Genomic DNA, 27,201 nt, shown 5'->3' on the forward strand with positions numbered 1-27,201 from the left:
AAGTTGAAATACTATGAGAATGAAGTCAAAATATTTTAAGAATAAAGTCAAAATACTATGAGAATAGTCAAAATATTCAGAGAATAAAGCCGAAATATTTTGAGAATAAGGTTGAAATGCTGTGAAAAAGTCAAAATATTTCAAGAATAAAGTCAAAATACTACAAGCATAAAGTCGAAGTCGAAATACTACGAGAATAAAGTCAAAATATTTTAAGAATAAAGTCAAAATACCACGAGAATAAAGTCAAAATACTACGAGAATAAAGTCAAAATACTAAGAGAACAGTCAAAATACTACGAGCATATAGAAGTCAAAATACTACGAGAATAGTCAAAATATTTCGAGAATAAAGTCAAAATACTACGAGCATAGTCAAAATACTATGAGAATAAAGTTGTAATATTTCGAGAATAAAGTTGAAATACTATGAGAATAGTCAAAATATTTCAAGAAAGTCAAAATATTTTGAGAATAAGGTTGAAATGCTGTGAAAAAGTCGAAATATTTCAAGAATAAAGTCAAAATATTTTAAGAATAAAGTCAAAATACCACGAGAATAAAGTCAAAATACTATGAGAATAAAGTCAAAATACTACGAGCATATAGTCAAAGTCAAAATACTATGAGAATAGTCAAAATATTTCGAGAATAAAGTCAAAATACCACGAGCATAGTCAAAATACTATGAGAATAAAGTCAAAATATTTTGAGAATAAAGTTGAAATACTATGAGAATAGTCAAAATATTCAGAGAATAAAGCCGAAATATTTTGAGAATAAGGTTGAAATGCTGTGAAAGTCAAAATATTTCAAGAATAAAGTCAAAATACTACAAGCATAAAGTCAAAGTCGAAATACTACGAGAATAAAGTCAAAATATTTTAAGAATAAAGTCAAAATACTACGAGAATAAAGTCAAAATACTACGAGCATATAGTCGAAGTCAAAATACTACGAGAATAGTCAAAATATTTCGAGAATAAAGTCAAAGTACCACGAGAATAGTCAAAATACTAAGAGAACAGTCAAAATACTACGAGCATATAGAAGTCAAAATACTACGAGAATAGTCAAAATATTTCGAGAATAAAGTCAAAATACTACGAGCAGTCAAAATACTATGAGAATAAAGTCAAAATATTTCGAGAATAAAGTTGAAATACTATGAGAAAGTTGAAATATTTCGAGAATAAAGTCAAAATACTACAAGCATAAAGGCAAAGTCAAAATACTACGAAAATAGTCAAAATACTATGAGAATGCAGTTGAAATACTACAAGTTGAAATACTACGAGCAAATACTACGAGCATAACGTCAAAATATTTCGAGAATAAGGTTGAAATACTATGAAAGTGAAATATTCCGAGAATAGTCAAAATACTACAAGCATAAAGTCGAAGTCAAAATACTACGAGAATAAAGTCAAAATATTTCGAGAAGTCAAAATACCATGAGAATAAATTTGAAATACTAAGAGAATGAAGTCAAAATACTATGAGAATAAAGTCGAAATACTACAAGCATAAAGTTGAAATACTATGAGAATAAAGTTGTAATATTTCGAGAATAAAGTCCAAATACTATGAGAATAAAGTCAAAATATTCAGAGAATAAAGCCGAAATATTTTGAGAATAAGGTTGAAATACTATGAAAGTCAAAATATTTCAAGAATAAAGTCAAAATACTACAAGCATAAAGTCAAAGTCGAAACACTACGAGAATATTCTCGAAATATTTTGACTTTATTCTCGTAGTATTTTGACTTTATTCTCGAAATATTTTGACTAAAGTCAAAGTACCACGAGAATAAAGTCAAAATACTAAGAGAAAAGTCAAAATACTACAAGCATATAGTCGAAGTCAGAATACTATGAGAATAGTCAAAATATTTTGAGAATAAAGTCAATGTACCACGAGAATAAAGTCAAAATACTATGAGAATAAAGTTGAAATACTTGAGAATAGTCAAAATATTTCAAGAATAAAGTCGAAATACAACGAGCAGAGTCAAAATACTATGAGAATAAAGTCAAAATATTTCAAGAATAAGGTTGAAATACTATGAGAAAGTCGAAATATTTCGAGAATAAAGTCAAAATACTACCAGCATAAAGGCAAAGTCAAAATACTACGAAAATAGTCAAAATACTGAGAATAAGGTTGAAATACTATGAGAATAAAGTCGAAATACTATGTGAATAAAGTCGAAATACTATGAGAATAGTCAAAATTTCAAAAATAAAGTTGAAATACTATGAAAAAGTCGAAATATTTCGAGAATAAAGTCAAAATACTACAAGCATAAAGGCGAAGTCCAAATACTACGAAAATAAAGTCAAAATACTATGAGAATGCAGTTGAAATACTATGAGCATAAAGTCAAAATATTTCGAGAATAAGGTTGAAATACTATGAAAAAGTCAAAATATTTCTAGAATAGTCAAAATACCACAATAAAGTTGAAATACTAAGAGAATAAAGTCAAAATACTACGAGCAGTCAAAATATTTCAAGAATAAAGTCGAAATATGTCAAGAATAAAGTCGAAGTACTAAGAGAATGTAGTCAAAATACTGCGAGCATAAAGTTGAAATACTAAGAGAATAAAGTCGTAATATTTCGAGAATAAAAAAAAAAAAAAAAAAAAAAAAAATACGAGCATAAAGTCAAAATACTATGAGAATAAAGTCGAAATATTCAGAGAATAAAGTCAACATATTTTGAGAATAAGGTTGAAACACTATGAAAAAGTTGAAATATTTTAAGAATAAAAGTCAAAATACTATGAGAATGCAGTTGAAATACTACAAGCATAAAGTCAATATTTCAGGAATAAAGTCAAAATACCATGAGAATAAAGACAAAAAACTACAAGCATAAAGTCGAAATACTATGAGCATAAAGTCGAAATATTTTGAGAATAGTCAAAATACTAGGAGCATAGTCTAAATACTAAAAGAACAAAGTCAAATATTTCAAGCATAAAGTCAAAATACTATGAGAATAAAATCAAAATATGTCAAGAATAAAGTCGAAGTACTAAGAGAATGTAGTCGAAATACTACGAGCATAAAGTCAAAATTTAGAGAATAAAGTCAGAATACTATGAGAATAAAGTTGAAATACTACGAGAAGTCAAAATATTTCAAGAATAAAGTCAAAATACCATGAAAATAAAGTCTAAATATTTCGAGAATAAAGTCGAAATACTACGAGCACAAAGTCAAAATACTACGAACATAAAGTCGAAATACTAAGAGAATAAAGTCTAAATATTTGAAGAATAAAGTCGAAATACTACGAGCATAAAGGTTGATATACTATGAGAAAGTCAAAATATTTCGAGAATAAAGTTGAAATACTAAGAGAATAAAAAGTCTAAATATTATGAGAATAAAGTTGAAATACCACGAAAATAGTCAAAATATTTCAAGAATAAAGTCAAAATACTATAAGCATAAAGTCAATATTTTGAGAATAAAGTCGAAATATTACAAGAATAAAGTCAAAATACCACAAGAATAAAGTCAAAATACCACAAGAATAAAGTCAAAATATTTCGAGAATAAAGTTGAAATACTATGAGCATAAAGTCGAAATACTACATGAATAGTCAAAATACTACGAGAATAAAGAAAAGAAATAAAAAGCTGTTCCTGTTAAGTGGTATAAGCTGTTTCTGCGAGTCCTTAAAATTGACTCTTCCTAATCCCAGTAAGATGATGCGGCCACTTGGACACAACAATATTCAAACGGCCTGGCATTTTTTCCCTGTGCTCTCAATCCAGGCCTTTGCGTGTGCAATATAGGCTATACTTTCTAAATATTATAACTTTAATTTCTATGATTTAAATTCTCAAAACATTTCAACTTTATTCCTGTAATTTCAACTCTATTCTCGTAATATTTCGAATTTATCCCCAGAACTGTTCAAATGTACAACAGTGTTTTAGTGCCACGTTAATTTTTTTTAAAATCTAAGATTATGAGACTGAAGTCATAATATTTTGAGAATAAAGTCATCTCAATCTTAATTAGTTTTTTTGTTTTGTTTTTTTTTTTTTTTTTTTTTTTTTAATGGCACTAAAACACCATTGTACACTTTAACAGTTCTGAGAATTTGTTCATTAAGGAATTTGTCTTCATTTATTTAAAAAATTTGTGAGCACCAGAGTTGGAAAGAAACCAGTTCTCAGGCCAAAAAACAGCTCTGAAAGTGATCAAAATTCCCCAATAGAGTATTTTCACAATGTGTCACCAATCGGCCATACTGACAGCAATTAATGTAAACAATGCCACTGAACTGAACTAGGGCTGGAACCATTCCTCGAATCTATTCGAGTACTAGATTTATGGAGATTAAATAATGCCATAAAGATTTGCATGTGAACAGTATGTTGTGCAAGTGTACGCAAGACTGTAAGCGTAAATTAAATTTGCATGCGCAAGAGAAGCTTTGTAAAAGTGTAAATCGCATTTCAAGCGCAAGAAAAAAAGATTTGCAGTATTTTACTGTTACTCGTAAGTGTAATTCATGTATTGTGAAACTGCAGCTTCATGCTTTCGCAAAATAAATACGATCTGCATTCTTCCGACTTCCATTTCTCCGCGCTTACACTTTTGGCACGTTCTTTTCGCTAAAATACGGTCAAAAGCACTGCAAGCCTGTGAACAGTGATTTGCACATGAAAACAACAGTTTAAAGATCTGCAAAACAGATTGACTGCGTAGGACCAGTCTGTATGTGTAAAAAACACAGTTGCAAATGTTTAAATGACTTGTGTATGTAGGAAACAAAGATGCTAAAATAATCCGATTCTTTTATCTGCGCTTACACTTTTGGCACGATTCTCTCACTCACTGAGTTTTGTAAGCGTGAGGGGGAGGGCGGGTCCACCACCTTTTTGTAGCCAATCAAATGAGACTCTCGCGGACTCCATTTACTCTTATCTGATTGGTTCAATAAACACATCACACGCCAAATCATTTATCTTCATTTAGTTCTCGCTGCCGGTGGAATGGTACTTTTAATGTAGACATACATTAAAAATAAAATAAACTAAAAACACGATATAAGTTGTGTACCAGGCTATGTGTTCATACTGAATTTCGAGCTGTGTCCTTTTCCTCCTCAACAGGCAATATATGATAGTTTGCTGTAATATTGTAATTTTGATTATACTTAATACTAAAACTGCCACAGGGTATATTTTACCCGTGGCTGTTTTTTTAAATGTAGCCTACATAACAGACTTTGAATAAAACATTCAAGTCTCCCAGTCATTGACTTTTACTAAAATGGTTTAGATAAATAAAAAAAGATCAAAAAATGTGGCATTTATATTATGCCTATATTTTCGTGCTGTCATTATCTTGCTACTTATGTTTTAATTGTAACTACATTGCTAGGCAGCACCTTTTACTCACTGAATTAGCAGTTGAGATTCAAAAATAAAGTCAAAGTTAGTAAAAGGTGATTTATGGATGCTGAAGAGCATAGAAGCACTAAATGCCATTAGTCTGAGTCAGCATCTGACAACTCATCTAACTGTGATCTTGTATTTAGATGTTTCTTTATGAAAACAGTGGCATAATACACTGAAATAAAATGTTCTTTAGGCGTATTAAAACAGTAGTCGTGCTTGGGTAAAATTGACCCGCTGGAGGTTTTTAGGTGTACAGCGACCCCTGGCGGTGCTAGCGTTAAACATGGCCTAGCAGCATAATTTGTCATTTATAATAACATGCATAATTTCACCTGTCTACTGATCAGGCACGACTCAAATTTTTAAACTAAAATTTGGTTCAGTATAGTGAGTATAATATTTATTTATTTTTTTTTTTTTTCACTTTAACATGTTATAATTTAAGGGGATTTTACACATTTTTTTCAAAAATTTCAAAGTATACAATTGAGTGTTAAATACAATAAACAGAGACATGGTCTGGAAAATCGTCAAATTCAGATTTATGTAGCTTTATTATTATAGACATAAAAAGTATTGCACTCTGATACTATTGTTGAGCATTGTCACATATCATTTTGTAATGTTTAACATCAGCTATATATTAGGCTATATTATATGCATTTCAATGTAAAGCCAAACCAATCCAATAATGTTAACACCAGCTAACAATTCAGGATGAACACATGAGAGTCTAGCCTAATGATACACAACTTATAATGTATCATGTTTTAATTAAGTTGTTGTTTATTTATTTATTTTAATGTATATGTACATTAAAAGTACCATTCCACCGGAAGTGAGCGGCAGCGAGAACTAAATGAAGATAAATGTTTTGGCGTGTGATGTGTATTGAACCAATCAGATAAGAGTAAATGGAGTCCGCGAGAGTCTCATTTGATTGGCTACAAAAAGGTGGTGGCCCCGCCCTCCCCCTCACACTTGCAAAACTCAGTGAGTGAGAGAATCGTGTCAAAAGTGTAAGCGCGGATAAAAGACGGAGCTGTACATATCGGATTATTTCGGCAACTTTGTGTCCTATATACACAACAAGTCATTTAGACATTTGCTACAGTTTGTTTTTTACACAAACAGATTGGTTGAACGCAGTCAATCTGTTTTGCAGATCTTTAAACTGTTGTTTTCATGTGCAAATCACTGTTCACAGGCTTGCAGTGCTTTTGCCCGTATTTTAGCGAAAAGAACGTGCCAAAAGTGTAAGCGCGGAGAAATGGAAGTCGGAAGAATGCAGATCGTATTTATTTCGCGAAAGCATGAAGCTGCAGTTTCACAATACATGAATTACACTTACGAGTAACAGTAAAATGCTGCAAATCTTTTTTTCTTACGCTTGAAACGCGATTTACACTTTTACAAAGCTTCTCTTGCGCATGCAAATTTAATTTACGCTTACAGTCTTACACTGTAAAAAACAATTTGTTGAGTCAACTTAAAATAATTTGTAACCTGGCTGCCTTAAAATTTTAGGTTCAGGTCAACTCAAAAAAAGTTTATTCAACTTGAATGTTAAATTATACTAAATTATACTAAGTGACAACTTAGATATTTGAGTTGCATCAACTTAAAATTTTAAGGCAGCTGGGTTACTTACCCATCTGTTAAGTTTAGCAAACACAAATATCTAAATTGTTACTTAGTACAACTTAACATTTCAAGTTGAATAAACTTATTTTAGTTGACTGAACTTAATTTTAAGGCAGCAGGGTAACATTATTTTAAGCTGACTCAACAAATTGTGTTTTTTATTTTTTACAGTGTAAGTACACTTGCACAACACGTACTCTTCACATGCAAATCTTTATGGCATTATTTTATCTCCATATAGATTTAAAAAAAAAAAAAAATCCACATCTTACACCCATTTAAAAATCATAAAGCATAATGCTACTAAGAATTCACAAACGCTGCGATTTAATTAAATATATGCGATGCAGGTTTAATATTTACGCTTTAATTATTCACATGTGTGTAGGTTATGTACGTGCATCTCAGATGTAGCTCCCTTCACAGTACTGCTCCGCAAACTGTTATCACTTACATGTGTGGAGTGTCTCAAACTCTATCTGCGTGTTGTTGTGAGGTTGTATTTATTATAACGTTCATCTGAGAACGCAACGTGCGCTATTTCATCAGATCTGCACGGTAAATAACTTATAAACCTCGGAGTTCGAATTGTGTCAAAGCTCTTGAAGGATCCCCGTAACTAGAAACATACATTTTCCGCCCCCATATCCGGAGTTTTGGGAAAATGCATTTTATTAGACTGAATCATGCAGTGAAAAAACGCGCTCTAAATGAGCACAGATGATCACACCGAACGCGTTTTTGCAGCGAGAGGCGCCTTTTTTGAATTGTTTTCTATGGGCAGTGAGCGTTATGCGCACTGTTTATGCGCGTTTTAACCGCCTGCTGCGCCTCGCGTTTTTGCCGGAGCGCTCTGAGCGCCTGAAGTTGGAAAAAAAAAAGCAACACTGAGCAGAAAAGCGCCCGACGTCATCGCGGTTTTTTCCATTATCCAATCGAATGAATGGAGAGGCGGGCCTTCTGTTGTGGTGACCAAAGTTTTACCGTTGCTTAAAAAGTCCGGTTACCCGGAGCTGCCTAGCAACATAAAAAACCGCAACGCACTTAGCTTTTTTTTTTTTTTTTTTTTTTTTTTTTTTTTTTAAGTCAGTGCGTTGCGGTTTTTTATGTTGCTAGGCAACCATCAAATCAGCCGTCCTGTCAATCTAATCAAAGGATTATAGCGCGAGCCCTCTAAAATCTTTGGTTTTTAGCTGTTACTTAAAACATACAGCTCCGGGTAACCCGCGATAGACATCAAAAGTTTCTCCTCCATCACTGCAGTCTCCGGACTTTTTAAGCAACGGTAAAACTTTGGTCACCACAACAGAAGGCCCGCCTCTCCATTCATTCGATTGGATAAGGGGCCGTTCACATATCGCTCCTAAAAACGCGTGGAAAACGCTAGGCGCTTTCCTAAGCGCTCTGTAGCTTGCGCTCCCGTGGCGTCTGCCGTTGCTAAGCAACCATGACCTGCACTCTCAAGTGAAGACGTGAAGTTTCATCAAAGGACAAACGGATTTCCAGCACTAAAAATCACTAGCTGTAGCTCTGCTACTAAATTTATTTAAAAATGTACAGCTATGATCAGTTGTTTCTCCATCTTGGCTGAGCTTTCAATGTTGTTACGGGAAAGGATGAAGCTAATTGGTTGAATCTTGTCACATGACCCGCGGTGCGCTTGCGGCATTCTGAAAAGTTTAGAGCTGTGTCCGAAACCGCTCCCTATCCACTATATAGTGCACTATATCGGGTGTCAGCCATTTTGTAGTGATGTCCGAATTCGGAGTGAACGACTTCATTCCCTACATTCGTTCACTACTTTTTACCCACAGTGCATTCTGATTTCGAGTGTACAACCGATGTACACTCGCTGAAGCACTATATCCCACAATCCAATGCGGAGAACCGACGAGCTGGAAGAGAGAGCAGGAGCGAACAATTTTGAATGAGAGATGCCATTTACATCTTTATTATTTCTGCTTTATTGTTTGTTTAATGAATTATTCATATCAAAATATATTAAATAGGCATTAACTCAGTTTAATATTTTACTAATTTAATGAGCTGGCATCTTTGTTAATTTACAAAAAATGATGATAATTTGGTGGATATTTAAAAATGTTCGTTGGTAGCGTATTCATTCTGATGTAATATTAACGGTCGCCTGAGGGCGCTCTACGATCATTGGAATGTTACGCAGCTCGTGAGAGTTTCAAGATACTACAAACAATAAATACATAAAATTATTAACATGTAATTAATGTATGTTTATTTTTGTTGACAGCATTTTATTAGTATTTAATGATTATGAACACATAATATTACAAAACAAATTAATACTATTAATAAAACCATAAAGCTGATGCGGTGGTATGTATAATTACAGTATAAAGTCATTCAAAGTGTTATTGCTATTAATATTATTTTCTAAAATAAGGTACATGTAATATAAAAGTACATGTGAAAAAGAGATGTTTTTCGGAACAGCTCCAAGTCTCATGCGAAGTGTAACGATATGCGTCACCGTCCGAATTCGTTCACTTCATTTCGTTCACTCCTTCTGATATAGTCCACTCAACGGCCATTCACTATATAGGGATTAGTGAATGAGTGAACGAGTGAGCGATTTCGGACACAGCTTAGATGTTTTCAACTCGATGCGGCGCGGACGCGCCTGAAAAAAACGAGCGCGTCGCACCGCGTGCGCGTCGCTTTCGTTATGAGCGCGGCTGCCGCGAGTCTACATTTGAAATAACGAACTTGAGCGCGCAAAAGACGCGATTTGTGAACGGCCCCTAATGGAAAAAACGCGATGATGTCGGGCGCTTTTCTGCTCAGAGTTGCTTTTTTTCAACTTCAGGCGCTCAGAGCGCTCCGGCAAAAACGCGAGGCGCCCGCGGCGCATAAACAGCGCGCTTAACGCTCACTGCCCATAGAAAACAATTCAAAAAAGGCGCCTCTCGCTGCAAAAACGCGTTCGGTGTGATCGGGGCCTTAGTCTAGCGAGTGTTTAAGCACTCATAACTCCTCTTATAATCAATGAAGCTGTCCATACACTGTATGATAAATTAATCTCTTAGGCTATGTTCACACTTGGCGTCTTTTTTGACAAGAAAAAGTTGACAACGGCGCTTTTTAGTAAAAAAAGAAGCTGGCAGTGTTGCAGCCGAGGGCGTCTTTTGTTGCTATAACAACAGCTGCAATCGTATGAATCTCGAGAAAAGGGGAAGCTCGCTCTTGCGCTGGTGTTTTATTATTATTATAATTTTATTTATTTTTTATTTTTTTTAGCATTTTTGCCCTTTACTTGATAGGGCAGTATTTAGACGGGATCGGGAAGGATCTGCGAGCCGAGACTGGAAAAAGGGACGCCCGAAGCGCAGCGGCGTTGATGTTAACAAAAACCGACGCGCGGCTCCGATAGCCTTGTGGGCAGCGCGTCGGTTTTTTAAGTTAACGGTGAGGAGAATGTCGGTTAACAACAATAAAATAAAAGTCTATCAACCGGCACCGTCTCCATTTTTCTTGCTGTTCTTGTTGTTATGGAAACGACAGGTCTCGCTACTCGCTTGTCATTGGTCAGCTGTCAAAAAGGCGCTTGACGTAGGGCGTTCTTTTCAGAAAAGTTGAACTTTTTTCAACTTGAAAAGACGCTCTGAGCTGCAGAAAAAGACGCCGGCGGTGGCGTTTAAAAAAAGCGCTCATGACCTTTTTGAAAAGACGGTTTACTCCATAGAATTATAATGTAAAATAGACGCTGGCAGTTTGAAAAAAGACGCCAAGTGTGAACGTAGCCTTACATCTGCACTTTGTTGCTTATGATGAGGGAATTCGCTAGTTCAATCTGAACAAAACTACAGGTTTCAGCAATGACCGTTCTGAACGCCTCTGATTGGCCACTGCATTCTAAACTCAACAGAGTCATGTGTGATTGGTTATAATGCGCAACGCTGTAAAAACGCGTAAAAATAAAATATGATTTAACGTGAGCAGGTCTAAATTGAATACAGCATCGAATCTTTTCATTTCATTTTCAGTAGTTTTACATTTTAAGTATTATATTTTTACTGAAAAACCAGGGGACACCCCAAGTATATTTTTTTGGGTGTTATGGGGGGGTCCCTTAAAGCTTATGGGTGGTCCGGCTAGTGTGAAGGCAGCTTAAACCTACACAAACACAGGCGAATACCCCATTAGCTTCCTAAATATGCTAACTAGTCAACGCAATTTCAAAATAAAAAAGTTTAAACCCTCACTCTGAGTGCACACGTTTTGAGGTCCACATATTCAAGAAATTACAGTGGCTGTAGCATGTGTCAAAGAAATGGCCCAATATTAAAGATTAGGTGAACATTTTGTTGAGTCAATAATAAACACGATCTGGTCGTTGGCGCCCTCTACAGGCACTTGTTATAATGCGTAATGCACATTAGCTCTGTTGTTTGTAATACATTATGCATTTTAACGGTTTTGCTCAATAAAACCATATGATTACTTGTTTTGATACTTTATTTGATCTAATAAAGGAACAAAAGGCGTTTGTGGTTGGCCACGGATCCGGTAACGGACCAAATCGTGACGTAAGTGTAAACCCTCAATTATTTAAAATATGGGGGCACATTAATCAATCGTTTTGTATCGGTTATTCAATATCTCATAGATTTCAATGAATAATATACAAAGTGAAAAACAAATTTACTCACCCTCAGGCCATCCAAGATGTAGATTTGGAGAATGATCCACAAGCAATCCACACCACTCCAGTCTTTTAACATCCTGAGAAGCCAAAATCTGTTTGTAAGAAACAAATCCATCATTAAGACGTTTGTAACCTCAAATCGTTCCTGACTAAATAAAACCATAATCCATAAGGCTTCCTCCAGTTAAAAAGTCGCCTCTTCTGAATCAGAAGAGAAATCTGCACAGACCAAACAAGCCAAAACAGTCCAAAACAACTCTAAATAAATATATGAGCCGATTTTTATGATGAGACAACAGGAGATGGACTTTTTTCCTTTTATTTTTTCTTTGATCCTACGAGTTGCAGTGTGTCACGTGACGTTCTTACCTGTCCGTTTTTTCCCGGCCTTGTAAAATATAACGCGTGCTCAAATATGTTACAGTGAGGGGGAGAGGGAACAAAAATATGTATCGGGGCAAACGTACACGAAGGGCAAGCAACACAAACAAAAGTGGATACAATAATTAAACGGGATGGCAACGAAATAACGAGCACGAAACAGCAGCACCATAGGGGCCTGCGGGTGGTCTGGCGTTCTCTTTTATTTGGGAGGGTCTCGTCGGATTGGGAACTGAACGGTGGGTGACGTCAGCGGTTAATGATGATTGACAGGTGACAGGACCAATGACCGGCAATTAAGAAAGTGCAAGTAAAAAAGAGAAGAGCCAGCGAGAAACAGCGTGCACGAGCATGTAACGCCTGAATTCGGAATAACAAAATAAAAGCTTGATCATTTTTGGTTTGAAAATGCCGAAAATTCATATAAAGAATAAAAACGTTTAATCGAACGTTAGATGTACTACAAAATAATTTTATTTTAATTGATTACTCATTTTTATTTTAAAATATAATTAGTGCTGGGCGACGATTAATCGCGATTAATCACATTCAAAATAAAAGTTTTTTGTGTACATAATATATGTGTGTGTACTGTGTATATTGATTATATACATATAAAGACACACACATACAGTATATATTTATATTCATATAATTTATATTATAAATAAAATATGTGACCCCGGTCCACAAAACCTTCAGTAGCACAGGTTTTTTATTTTTTATTATTTAGCCAAAATACATTGTATGCGTCAAAATTATCGACTTCTCTTTTATGCTAAAAAATCATTAGGGTATTATGTAAAAATCATGTTCCATGAAGATATTTTGTACATTTCCTATTGTAAATATATCAACATTTTTGATTAGTAATCTGTATTGCTAAGAACTTCATTTGGACAACTTTAAAAGCAAATATTGTCCTTATTTATTCAGCTTTCAGATGATGTATAAGTCTTAACTTTCTAAAATTGACCCTTATGACTGGTTTTGTGATCCAGGGTCACATATAAACTTGACATATATATATATATATATATATATATATACAGTGTTGGGAAGGTTACTTTGGAAATGTAATAGGTTACATATTACAAGTCACTTGATTTAAAATGTAATAAGTAGTGTAACTTTTCAGTTACTTTAATGTAATAATGTAACTTATTACTTTTTGATTACTTTCCTAAATTTCTAACATTTTCAACTGTTTTGAAACATTTAAACCAGGTAGAATTAATCTTACAGTAGCACTCAACACTGATTACTGTCAGACTTTCAAAATCCTTTATCACTTGAGTTAAGATTATAAGTAAAGGATAATATACATCTTTATTTTGCGATAAAAACTGGATGGATGTACATTAACGCATTTATTACACAGCTGCTTGCCACAAAAGCAAATAATTAGACATGAAACACTGATCTGAGTTGAAATATTTGAACGCAAAGCTTCCACGAAGACAGCAGTTGCTAGCAAGTGGCAAGTTCAAACTAGACACACATTTTAGGGTTACAATGCAGTCATACCACTTTTATTTCACAACATTTCACCACATAAATAATTAAGTCCTAGCAGTTACAGTACTAGTTTGTTAGTTATCTTACAATGTACAAAACAAAATGGCAGCAGCTGCGTTTAAAACAAAAGAACGAGTCCACGAAAACAGGATGACATAATTAAGAAATCGTAAGTTTTAATATTTTATTAGCTAACAAAATCAGAGCTTCAACTAAGAAAAATTATCAAGTGTATAGCGCCAATTTAAGTTTCCCGGATGAATCTGTGTTATTAGATTTTACCAGTAGTTATAACTGTAACTAATTTCAATTACATTTATTTTGTAAATAACGTAATTACATATAAGTAGTTACTCCCCAACACTGTATTATATGTATTATATATATATATATACATATACATACATACATACATACATATACACACACCTACACAAAAACTTCTGATTACTCGTTTCCAAGCACTAATTATAATAGCATTATTACAGTCTATTATTTTGCTTATTTAAAATACAAAACTAAAGTACTTAAAAATACTACTATACTATTAAACGAAATACTATTATCACTTTTATTATTTAATTTATTTTTAAAGTTACTTTTAAAGAATCACACTGGCGCAGTGTGAGCACTAAAACAAATCTTCCACCCCTGATTATGGATTACGGTCTTGGCATTTTAGCCAAAAGTAACCTTTTAAAGTTCAATGATGAGTTTGTTTCTTACAAACACGCAACTTTCAGCTTCTCAAGATGTTAACTAATGGACAGTAATGGTGTGGATTACTTGTAGATTATTGTGATGTTTTATCAGCTGTTGGGACTCATTCTGACGGCACCCATTCACTGCAGAGGATCCACTAGTGAGCAAGTGATGTAATGCTATATTTCTTCAAATCTGATGAAGAAACAAACTCACCTTCATTTTGGATGGCCTCAGGATGAGCACATTTACAGCAAATGTTCATTTTTTTTGCCATCAATGCCATAAAATTAGCATTTAATATCAGATGCTTGTGAAAACATAAGTGGAAGTCAAGGCAAACTCTTTTTTCACAATTAAACTGTGGCCTGTGGTAAAAATTCAAAGGAAATTTAGTCTACGGATGGCTAAAATGATGCATTATCACTGCAAATAAACATCAAGAGGCATCAAATCTGATCAAGCAATTGGATAAACTCACCAACACGGTTATAATATCTCCAGAATTTTATTTCTGGAACGGTTTGCCAGTTAAGTACAACATAAAATACAAAATAAAAACCAACAAAACGAGAACAGTGTCTATGTACAAACATTAAGAATGATACAATTTCCTTTTTCCAATATTAATCGCCGTTTGATTGTCTATTGAACACTATAATTTTATTACATCAAAATTTGCTGAAAAACTGAACTTTACCTAGTAACTTCTCCTCCTCCTCCTCCTCCTCCCCACCCCTCCAAAAAGCATAAAAGTGAAAACCGATTGAATATGAAACCAAAAAATAAAGCATAAAACATTCCAAAGATAAGGGAAGGTTTTTCAATGTACATTTTTTCCCCTGGAAGCAGACAACCATTACTACATTACAATTTCAACTTTTTAGCTATTTTTTTTTTATACAAACTTTGGACATAAATTACTGCACCAACACGATTTCCTAAAGCTCTTTTCGATTCTCGGAGGGACAGAAGAAATGAAATTGCACAACCTACATGACTGAATTGGAGAATATTGTATTTTAAAATCGATCAATACACATCCTTCAAGTATGTCAAGACCAAAAATAAAAATAAAAATAATATATGGAGGATTCTGGCCGCAGGTACGAGGAAACACAATTTTACAGACACAGCACGAGCCGTCCAATAGATCGCCCTCCCGAGCGTTTTCCAGGTCGATTCAACATGCAAGTTTTGAATGAAGGTTAAGGCAACACTGCAAACCGGGCTTCTGCCTTAACTGCGAGACATTCGAGTTCAGTAAATCCCTAAGATGCGATAATACTGTACATTCAGCTAGGACGCCTCTTCACTCGTGTGTACAGAACGCTAACACGCTACACCCACTTGCAGTTGAGTGAATAAATAAATAAATAACTCTCTTCTTAAGCGAATCTCTTATGAGGAAAAGCATCGGTAAAGGAGAAGGCATTCGTGTGGCATTAGCAGACTCAAAAGCAAGTCTTCAAGTTTGAGTCTGTTTGCCGAGGAAGAAAAGAAAACAGGAAGGTATGTCTGTACATATTTACAAATTATTGCCATACGAGAGCGTGGAAAATAAAACTCGGGAAAGCTGGGAAAAAAATTAAAACAAGCGATCGAGGTCCGAAATGATCCGTTTCATCTGTAAGCCTTTCTTGATGCATAGATAAACGTCGGGTCAGTGCTTGCAGGCCAGCAAACGAACGCCGGGCAGTGATGAACAGAAATCATTTACAACGTTGCATAATCGGTCACTGAAGGGAAAAGACGGGTAAAATGGCGGGTCGCTTCTGTTCCCGCGGCGTGGAATCCCTGCAAAATGTTTTTTCAATAAATAGTGATCTTGAAACGAACACACAAAAACAAAAATGAACAAACACATGTGCCAGTACTTCACAACCATTTCGGGAAAAACGACCATAATGCAGTCCAATGGTCTCCATTGCAATAAATACGCCAAACGCCGACTGGTAAAGCAAGAGGAACACTAATAAATATGCGTAGAAGTAGAAAAATTACACACGTCGTAATACCTCTATTGTATGTAGGGCCTATATAGTCGCTAGAACCACTTTCAATTGTTCGCAGGTTTGCTTTCGCAGTCCGTCGAAATCTCCCAGGGCTGAACGTGCCGGGTTCTTGTGCTCAAATGGTGCAAAACGAAACAAAGTGGTCGTAAATGCCGACGAAGGGTGAGCCGAGGCGCCTGTAAACACTGATGGGAACCACAGAGGAGAGGCTGAGCTGACAGCCAGTCGTCATGGCTTAGAAAAACCCTTCGCCGTCGGCCCGAGCGATCAGTTTTCCACAGTATTCGGACGTTTATGACACTTCCAAAAATTCAAGACTGGAAAATAAATGGCTGTATTAACTCTTGAGAAATCAAGATTCAGGTCTGTACAATTAGACATCACTGATGTCATAGTAAAAACAAAAAAAAAAAAAGTCTAAAAAGAATCAAATCTGTACATATATACACACGTATATAATCAGGAAACCAAAAGCGAAGGAATATGCGGCCGGCTATGTACAGGTAGTCCCGTGGCGAAGTCATTCGGACTGCAGCGCCGTGTGCTGATGTAGTGTGTGCGCGCCCATGTAGCTGCTCGCCTCGCTGAAGTCACTGACCGAAACCGCCATTTTGGCACTTGTGATGTGGTGCGCGCGGCCTTCGAAATCCACACCCATGTTTCTGTTGTCGTTTATGAACGGTTCCGACAGGCCCATCTTCAGACGCTTGGCCGGCGGCCGTTCGCAGTCCTCGCCGCACACGTTGATCTGCCCGAGGTCCGAGTGGTAGAAGCCGGTTTCTAGGAGGTTGAGACAGTCGCTGTCGCCGTTGCTCGAGTAGTTGAGCGGCTCCTCGTGGCTCAGGGGTCCGCGGTGAAGCCCGTCAAGCGAGGAGAAGTTGTAGGAGTCCAGACAGCTCACGTCTGCCGGGTTGCACACCGACGCCACCGTGCTCGTCAACGCTGGGGGAAGAGGAAGAGGTTAGAGTTGTCTGTCTGCTCATCGAGGTTGTATTTATCGGATGAAAAATATAGTAAAAACAGGAAAAATGTGAAATATTATTACAATTTCAAATAGCTGCTTTCAGTTTTAATAAGTTTTCAAATGTAGTATATTTCTGTTATTAAAGCTGAATTTCAGAATCATTCTAATATAGTGATTTGCTGCTGAAGAAACATTTCCTACTGCTATCAATGTTGAAAACAGTGCTGCCCAATATTTTTGTGGAAACTGTGATACATTTAATTATTATTATTATTATTATTATTATTATTATTATATATATAAATATTAAAATATTAATTATTTAAATAATGAAAAAATATTTAGAAAAGAGGAATAACCTCAAATTATTTAAGCAATCATTTACAAAAAAATAATAATCAGAAACGGTTAGAATTTTTTTTGATATTTAGTCAGATATTATATCCTTCACAAATTTAGTTTCCATATTTAGTTACATTTAGTAAAATAATTACTTAAAAAGTAAACCTTACTGAGCCCAAATTAATGTAAGCTTATTTGTTTGTTTTACAATATTAATTATTTTAATTAATATTATAACACACATATATGAGATAGATAGATAGATAGATAGATAGACAGACAGATATAAAATACATCTAAAAAGATGTGAGCTGATTCCTTTCTTTTCAACATTTAGTCAGATATTGGTATGTCCTTCAAATATTTGGTTCCAATTTTTAGTTTGATTTTTTTGTTATTCAATAATAAAAAAAATATGGAGGGAAAATACACACAATCTGACTAGCCATTGACATCACAGATGTCAGGAAATTTTGGACTAAACACTGGCTCAGCCAATGGCTGATAAATTAGTCTATCACTTACTTTTTGTATTTTATTTATTGAACATTGGCATCTTATATTCATGTTGTAATTTAATATGTTTAAACTCAATAAGCTACTACAGGCAGTTTATTACTGTAACACAATGACTTATTGCTTTATACATTAATAGAAGCCTGTCACCAAAGATTTAAAACAGATATGAAGGAAAAGCACATTTAAATATGTTTAGTAGCGTACCGGAGAGGTCACTGGCTGTGATGGAGTTGAGCAGGTTGAGCTGTTGTTCGGTCGGAGGCTCTATCCTGCCGCTGCTGCTGGAACACACAGAAGCAGATCCATCCACCAAACCCTCTGCCTCATCCACCAACCGGTCCATCAGATCCCTGCAGAGAACATCAGCCGTCAAAACTCACCGGTCTAGGCTCACTAATATAACTCAGTATCAGGTTCACACTGAACATCTGAAAATCCACTCAACAAAAGATCATTAAAAAACTCACGTAACACCAGGATAACTGCTGAACTTCTTCTTCCCGAATCGGTTTTGCTGCACGAAAAAGTCGAATCGCTCAGACTTCTTCCACATGTAGTAAAATGCAACACATTCTGCCACCGTCCGTGTGTTGACCTTGAAAAGAAAGTTACATTTAACTTAAACATTATTGGTGCAAAAAATCTTTTCAATATTGTTAGACTTTTTTTTAACCAATTATATCCCAATAGATACATTATTTTCCACACCCATGAATATTCACTTAGAAATACATGTCTACAATGTTATAGTATATATATATATATATATATATATATATATATATATAAAAAGTGTATATAGTGACATCTGACTCAATGTAAAGCCTGACTCAAATCTGCATTTGCTCTATTTAGATATCTGAGACCACTGTGTTCAGGATCAAAAATGCAGGAGACGGCATCTTACTTTGTGTTTCTGGATGAGGTGGAAGTTCTTTTCGTACAACAGAAGAGCGTGTTCAAAATTTCGACATTCCTCTTCAGACCACGGGAGCATCTCGTCTAAAAAATAACATTTATATTAGTTTATTTTTCAACACTTATTTCAACAACACTGCTATAACAAAACCACCATGACTACTTCAACATTTCCACTTACCCTTTGAGGATTTGTCATTGCTGCGATACCGTTCAAGAGCTTCCTGGACGTTGTAGTTGCACTTTAAGAGCTCATATAAGGCCTGTAGAAAACGAACAGGTTAGTCAACCCTATCCTAAAGTGTCTAATCATCAACATAACAAAAATTTGCTTTTAAACCTGTTGCACACAATCTACTAACAGAACTTTTAGTCTAGTTGTACAAACATCCACATTCAGCTGATTCACATGTCTTTTTGCAGTAAAATCTACTGATTTTTATCAAGTAAACGTCAGAATTACTTCAGTCACATTTCCAGATGAACACTTACTGGACTGAAGCAGCTTGGCTTCACTTAATTTAGGGATGGAACGATAACCGGTTTGACGATAAATCATCACAAAATTCCCCACGTTAGTATTACAGTTTCATATTTTAAATATCATTAAAACCATATTCGATTACCGTGATTTAAACAATTGGATTGCATTGCATTATATATTAGGATCATTGCAATCTCATCTTACTTGGGCATATTATTGGAGATATTGGAGTGATGACTGATATTTCTATCATTTTTATGCAAGTGCCTGCTATACTGTTATAAAAACCTCATTGATTTACATTGCAAGCATCAGAATTTCATCACTTTTTAGCAATATAATCAGCAGAGTCTGCACCAAATTGCATATTTTTGCAAGTTTTGGCCTCTGCAAAAAAAACAAAAAACAGATGTGCTTTATTCTTCCATATTCTCACTGTATCACACTATGAGAGGCATAAAAGCCTGATACATGATATGATACTCAAAAAACACATGATAATTTTTTTTCTTAGTGATTTTTTTTATTTTGTCTAAAGTTTCAATCTTCAGATTTAATTTTAAAAAAAAAAATAGAATGTGACTTCATGTGAGGCTTTACAAGGTTAATAAAAACTAGGGCTGGGCGATATAACCAAAAAATATTGATGATTGTAATGATAAATGTCAAATTTTTATTTCTTTAAAGTTTAAAGGCAAATTTTTGCTACAATGTGAAAGTTATCCAAAACAGACAGTTAATTGTGGCTTTAAACTATTCTTTATGGTCAGAACATAAACACTTCACTTGTTGAATTCTTTACATTTTTTCCAGTCATTTTAACTTAAAATAAATATCTTAATAGAAAAAAAATAATTTTAGTTCTGCGTGGTTTAATGAATAACATTGTTTCAAATCAATAAACAGGTTTGTGCTGCCTGATAATAATAATAATTTAACCTTTTGTCTCTTAAAAATAGACATTTGATAGTAGTTTGAGTTAGGATGCAGATTTATGTTTATTATCAAAATCAGTAATAAATGTAAAAATTGTACCAGTCTCATTTTTATATGTTGAAACGTAATTATTCAGTTTTTTTTAAATTAACCATTGCTCCTCCATAGTAGCAGACATTTAGAATAGTTAAAACCACAAATATATATTTATAATACATAAATACTGTAATTATATTCCATTACTCCTCCTTCAATACATTTAATACACGTCTACATTATTAATATAAAATTCTACACAAACACCCTCATCTCTGACACAATACCACTGTGCAGTTAGTGCTACTACAGTAAATCTATAGCAAATGGCGGCTGATTGCATCGTTGTGCACAGTGTTTCTCCTGTTTGTCAGCGCTGTTTCATCTGGCTTTGAAGTAATTTGTGTTCTTTGCTGAATTCAAGCACTTTACACTGGATCTTACAGCGCCGTTTATTAGTCACACGAGCGAGACTCATCAGCGAGTGAACGCACCTGCTCTAGTAAGTTCAAGCCACGCCGCATAAGCATTATACTGAACGTTTATCTAACTCTTGGTATTGCTTATCAAATAAATTTATATTGCACGATAATTATCATTATCAGTTTATCGCCCAGCCCTACTAATAACAGCACCATTAACAGCAAATTGCTTAAGTCTTTGGCTAAATCCATTTAGTGGACATAGCTAACAGTCCCTAAGTATAACCAATGTGTTTGGTTGGTATAAAACTAGATCTGTGATCTTCACCTGTTCGTTGTCTTTGACCAGAGAACATTTTCCATCTCCGTCCATCTTTCCGTCCACACTCAGAGCGTCCTGCAAGAAGCTTTTGACTTTTGACTCGGGTAAGACATCCGGCTGCCAAAGCAGCTGATCTTCCTCTGCATACACTGAAAAACACATTAATGGAAAATTTGCATCAAACTCTAATATGTTTACACCTCCAAAAACAACTTTTCTGCTTGCATCCAAACTAAGAAATACATGTATGCAATGTTAATGCCATTTTATGTTGTATTTAACAGTGGTGGCATATGATTTACATAAATACTAACTCAAATCTGCACAAATATTAAAGACTCACCTTTTTCTTGGTCATTATAACAGGAAAGAGCAGGAATTTCTGCCTGATATTCAGACCCCACCATGATCTCCTGTGAAAACACAAATTAATATACACATTGACTGAACTTTGTCTGAGACACATAAATAAGAAGCAACCCCCTTTGAGCTCAAACTTTAAATAAGACTGTATATGATCTCATATGTCATACTGTAGACTACAATGACAAAGCCTATAGAAAAAAAAAAACAAATCACCTTGCGAGAGTCTTCAGGACTCAAACCATCATCCTCACCCTCAGACTCTTTGTCTCCATCGTAAACTGTATTAGCTGGAAAACAAACAACAGAACTGAGTGCTACAGAAAATCAGAAACTTAATGGAAACTGGAGGACAGACTGCACATTCGTAAGTGATAGCAAAAGTAAACAACGTCTATGTGCTTACAGCGAAGAGTTCTTGGGAAGAAATCATTGGTTTCATGTGACGTCACAGACGGTGTGAGATCATCGGCAGAAGATTGTGTTTCCTCATCGTCTCCAGAGAGCAGATCTTTAGCGATTTCCTCCTATTACGAGACAAGTGGACATGTAACAATGTTAATTGAAGGCAAAATACAGGTAAAAAAAAAAAAAAAACTGTAATAAATCACAATGTGTGTTTTTTAAGAATGTGCTGATTTGCTATTATTATTATCCATGGATCAAGTGACACTGAAGACTGGAGTAATGATGCTGAAAATTCTTTGTATCACAGGAATAAATTACTTTTTAAACATACACAAAAATTTTCAATCAGTAAGATTTTAAAAGTTTCTTTTTTTTTTTTTTTAAAAGAAGTCCACTTTCAGAACAAAGATTTACAGGTAATGTACTCACCTTTATTCAGTCGTAAAGAAATTGTTTTTTTGAAAAAACAAAAAACAAAAAAACATTTCAGCTTTTTTCTCCATATAGTGGACTTCTATGGTGCCCCGAGTTTAAACTTCCAAAATTAAGTTTAAATGCAGCTTCAAACGATCCCAGCCAAGGTAGAAGGGTCTTATCTAGCGAAACGATCAGTTATTTTCATAAAAATAATGCAATTTATATCGTCTTGTCGAAAAACTCCCATCTCATGTTCTCCCTCAACTTCAAAATCGTCCTATATCGCTGTTTTACCTTTTTTGTTAAGGGTGTTTGATCTTCTTTGCATGTTCACTTTGCAAAGACTGGGTCGGTGCTTCTGCAGTGATGTAGGATGATTTTGAAATGATTTTTGAAGTTGAGGGAGAAAATATGATTGGAGTTTTTCGACATACCCTAACTGTCTTGAACCAGAATACACAGAGTTCAGGAAGAGTAAGACAAGACGAGTGTTTGAGATTAAAAAGTATTTAAATTGTATTATTTTTATAAAAATAACCAATTGTTTCGCTAGATAAGACCCTTCTTCCTCAGCTGGGATCATTTACAACCACATTTCGGATCGTTTGAAACTACATTTTGGAAGCTCAAAATCGGGGCACCATATCAGTCCATTATATGGAGAAAAATCCAAAAATGTTTTCCTCAAAAAATTATTTCTTTGCGAATGAAGAAAAAAAGACAAACATCTTGGATGACAAGGAGGTGAGTACATTATCTGTGAATTTTTGTTCTGGAAGTGGATTTCTGCTTTAAACACGTCCATTTATTTGATCAAAAAATACAGGAAAAAAAAGTAATATTCTGAAAATTTTTAAATAACAGTTTTCCATATTAATATACTTTAAAATAGAATTTATTTCTATGCTGCAAAGCTTAATTTTCATTGGTCATTACTCTAGCCTTCAGTCTCACATGATCCTTCAGAAATCATTCTAATATGCTGATTTATTATCAATGTTGTAAACAGCTGTGCTGCTTAATATTTTTTTGGAACCTGTCATACTTTTTTCAGGATTCTTTGATGAATAAGTTAAAAGAACAGCATTTAGTCAAACTGGAAATCTTTTCTAACAATATAAGCTTTTACTATCACCTTTTTATCAATTTAACACATCCTTGCTGAATAAAAGTATTAAATAAATAAAAAAGAATAAATTACTGACCCCAAATGTTAAACAGTAGTGTATATTGTTACAAAAGATTACCATTTTAAATGCGGTTTGTTTTTAGCATTTTATTCCTCAAAGAATCCTGAAAAAGTATCACAGGTTCCAGAAAAATATTAAGCAGCACAACTGTTTCCATCATTTATAATAAATCAGCATATTAGAATGATTTCTGAAGGATGAAGTGACACTGAAGACTGGAGTAACGATGCTGAAAATTCAGCTTCACAGAAATAAATTCTATTAAAATATATTAAAACATAAAAAAGTTTTTTAAAATTGCAATAATATTTCACAATATTCCTGTTTTTGCTATATTTTTGCTCAATAAATGCAGCCTTGGTAGGCAAAAGAGACTTCTATCAAAGACATTTATAAAAAAAAAAAAAAAAAAAAAAAAAAAAAAAAAAAAGTTATCATTCCAAAATTTGACTGGTAGTGTGTTTTTGACTTGACTGGCCAACTGCAGCATTTTGCATAATGCCCAATGAACTGTATATTTGACAGCTGTCAATGGTAATTACTAAACTTGCTTGAATTGAAAAAATAAAAACCAACCAAGATCTCTACTCTAGTGACTTACTTTATCTAACGTCATGTCAGGCAGCTCATCGGTCAGCTCTACAGACGAGCTGTCCGCACTCGACCCTCCGACAGCGCTGTCCGCAGCTTCATATCTGTACAACGCCAGCAGCTCTTCCAACGGCATATTCCCCTCCTGTGACACAGACGTTTAATTCAATGCTTTATCACTGCAAACAATTCATAAAACTACGCATGCACAATGTGTGTTATCATATCAGTTCTGGCTAATATTAACCAATATTAATACACTGATAATGTACACGATTTTTGTTTTGATAATGTCAGCCAGGTCATATCTGTTATTTGCCATAATTTTAAAATTAATCACTATCTCTAAATGAAAAGAACATGTGCATTGGACTAAAAAAATCAAAACAAACCTTCTCCAGATCAGCGATTTCCGAGCTCCCGCTTGACTCGCCCTCCCTCATCTCCTCTTCCTCTAATGTACGCTCATCGTCGAAATCGTGCACCAACATTTCTGCCGTCGGGTCAAAATCGTGATCTTCCGATGACAAAGAGCCAACTGAAAAGATCCAATTTAAAGAAAAAATATTTAATTGTATGTATAATTTACATAATTAACACAGTATTCAATTAAATATATATATAAATAATCTAATCACACACATACTTATACATATTACATATACATATATAAATGCACACACACACACAACTATACATGTATATGAATATTTAATTTGCAAAAACATAACTTTTTTTTTTAAACATTTTTCAAAAATCATGAACATGTTTTTTTTATTCTGCAATCCATGTAATAGCAATCAGTTGGGTTGTTTTGATTAATAAGAACTCAAATAATACAGCTAACACAATAAAACACACAAAAAAATGTAACAATAAAAAACATGACATGAAAATTAATAAAAACATATATATACACACACACACATATATACATATACATAGATACATACACACACACACATATACATATATACACACATACTGATTAATAAGAACTCAAATAATACAGCTAACACAACAAAAAACACAAAACAGTAACAAAAAAACATGACATGAAAATTAATAAAAACCGATATACATATACACACACACATATACATATACATATATATGTATATATACATACACACACACACACACACACACATATACATATACATACATATATATAAATATGGATTTATTATATACATATTTCTTAATATTATTATAAGAGGTACTAAAGTAGATATTAAAGACATAATCGAGTAAATTTTACATTTGGAGGAAAATTTACCTGGGCTTGTACTTCCCAAGGAAGCCTGAAATTAGAAAGGAAAAAAAAAATACATGTGAGGTTTATGAATTTACAGTATAATAAGGAGTACTGGTTAACTTCCCTTACCAAAATGTTACTATAGCAACCATAATTTCCACCAAATTTCTATAGCTACTAAAATTATGGTTACTAAAACCAAAATACATTATTATGAGATGTATTTCAAAACGTGTAATAAGTTTTCAAAGTTTTTGTGATTTTGTTACCAGTTTGGCTTTGATGAAAGTGGCAGCTGAAAATAATATTACCACAGTTTTACTGAAGTAGAGCTCACTTTAAAGTACATTTGTGAATAGCAAGGGTATGAATCATAATTTATATATTAATAAAATGAATTATAACACGGACCACACAGATGACAGTCCGATGAAGATTAACGCCATTAAAATAACCAAAAACGGTCACTGACAATAAAAATATTTAAATGTACAAAAATATTCAAACAAAAATAAGATGAATTACTATTTATATTTTTAAATAATGCAAAGAACATACAACAGAAGCAGTTTGTGAGGCTCACTAACAAGCCAACGCAATATTTAATATTTATTCAGCGCTTCCGAGTCTCTTAAACAAAATCCAGCCATGATATATAATAAAACAACACATGTGTTTTATTTTAAAATAATACGAAAAATAAATGGTTTGATGTCGTCACTTCACAGCATCAATCCGGTACTGCAGCAACGAAAAAAAAATCACTCTGAGAGCAAACTGAAGTAAACAGTCGAAAAAACGGAGAAGTAAAAATAAGAAAAAAGCGCGGAAAAAAATAAACCGTCCGCCTCACGACTGACTGACTGACTAACGTTAACGACCGCCGGGCGCTCGACGCTCTCAGTTGAGCGGCTTCGGCCGCTCGCAGCTCCGCTCCGTGAGATCTGACGCCAAATACGGACGCCCGATCGGAACGCTCGACGCTAAAAGAGGCCCCATCGACGTTTCAAACACTCGTTTTGACGGCCAAAACCGCTCAGATATCCACAAAACCGGCCTTTATCCAGAGATAAGACATTATTACACGTAATCAGACACAGAAAGCCCAAACTAATGCACTGTGGGAAGAGAAATTAACGACCAAAATATGACGCCTTCCCCCTATTTTCCAACTTACCTCCGCCATCTTGGTACCTTTCGGCTACTAAACTGGCTTTACGACGGAGCCCGGATTGACGTCGTGAACCAATGGCGAGAGACTGTTCCTGGAGGTCCGCTCTGATTGGCTGACGCGTTTGAAACGCACGGCAAGCAGGGCACGGGATTGGCTGCTGACAGCGAACTGGTTGACGTCGAGATACTGTATTCCAATGGGTTTAATTACCTGAGAATTCATTAGGATGAATTAAAAAGACACGTATAAAGTTGTAATTTATTAGAATTGTGGGTGAATCGACTGTGTATGATAAATAACGTTTTAAAAACGTATTAGAATCATCTTCAGTAAGCAGTGTTGAGGAGTAACTAGTTACATGTAACGGAATTACGGAATTTAATTACAAAATAAATGTAATTATTTACAGTTACTGAGAAAATATATGTGACCCTGGACCACAAAACCAGTCTTAAGTCGCTGGGGTTTATTTGTAGCAATAGCCA

At 34.5% G+C, this 27,201-nt stretch overlaps 1 protein-coding gene across 1 annotated transcript; it reads right to left on the reverse strand.

Annotated features, from left to right (window-relative positions):
* Window positions 1-14,849: 14,849 nt before the first annotated feature.
* Window positions 14,850-26,861, reverse strand: mier3a (mesoderm induction early response 1, family member 3 a). The gene is made up of 13 exons (XM_051121395.1): window positions 26,720-26,861; window positions 25,564-25,588; window positions 24,677-24,822; window positions 24,295-24,429; window positions 22,085-22,205; window positions 21,895-21,968; window positions 21,659-21,728; window positions 21,322-21,464; window positions 19,297-19,378; window positions 19,105-19,199; window positions 18,665-18,792; window positions 18,402-18,547; window positions 14,850-17,314 (listed from the first exon to the last, which is right to left on the reverse strand). The coding sequence occupies exons 1-13, from the start codon at window positions 26,726-26,728 to the stop codon at window positions 16,893-16,895; spliced, it is 1,596 nt and encodes a 531-aa protein (XP_050977352.1). The 5' UTR covers window positions 26,729-26,861; the 3' UTR covers window positions 14,850-16,892.
* Window positions 26,862-27,201: the final 340 nt, after the last annotated feature.

This window comes from Labeo rohita, chromosome 10 (assembly GCF_022985175.1).
Source record: "Labeo rohita strain BAU-BD-2019 chromosome 10, IGBB_LRoh.1.0, whole genome shotgun sequence".
Classification (NCBI taxonomy): domain Eukaryota; kingdom Metazoa; phylum Chordata; class Actinopteri; order Cypriniformes; family Cyprinidae; genus Labeo; species Labeo rohita.

What these genes read in the sequence shown, in the direction of transcription:
- mier3a (XM_051121395.1), bottom strand. An exon ending in TTATAATGACCAAGAAAAAG is followed by an intron (nt 21,465 to 21,658) that starts GTGAGTCTTTAA and finishes TGTGTTTTTCAG; the next exon opens with TGTATGCAGAGGAAGATCAG. An exon ending in TGGTCAAAGACAACGAACAG is followed by an intron (nt 19,379 to 21,321) that starts GTGAAGATCACA and finishes CGTTTTCTACAG; the next exon opens with GCCTTATATGAGCTCTTAAA.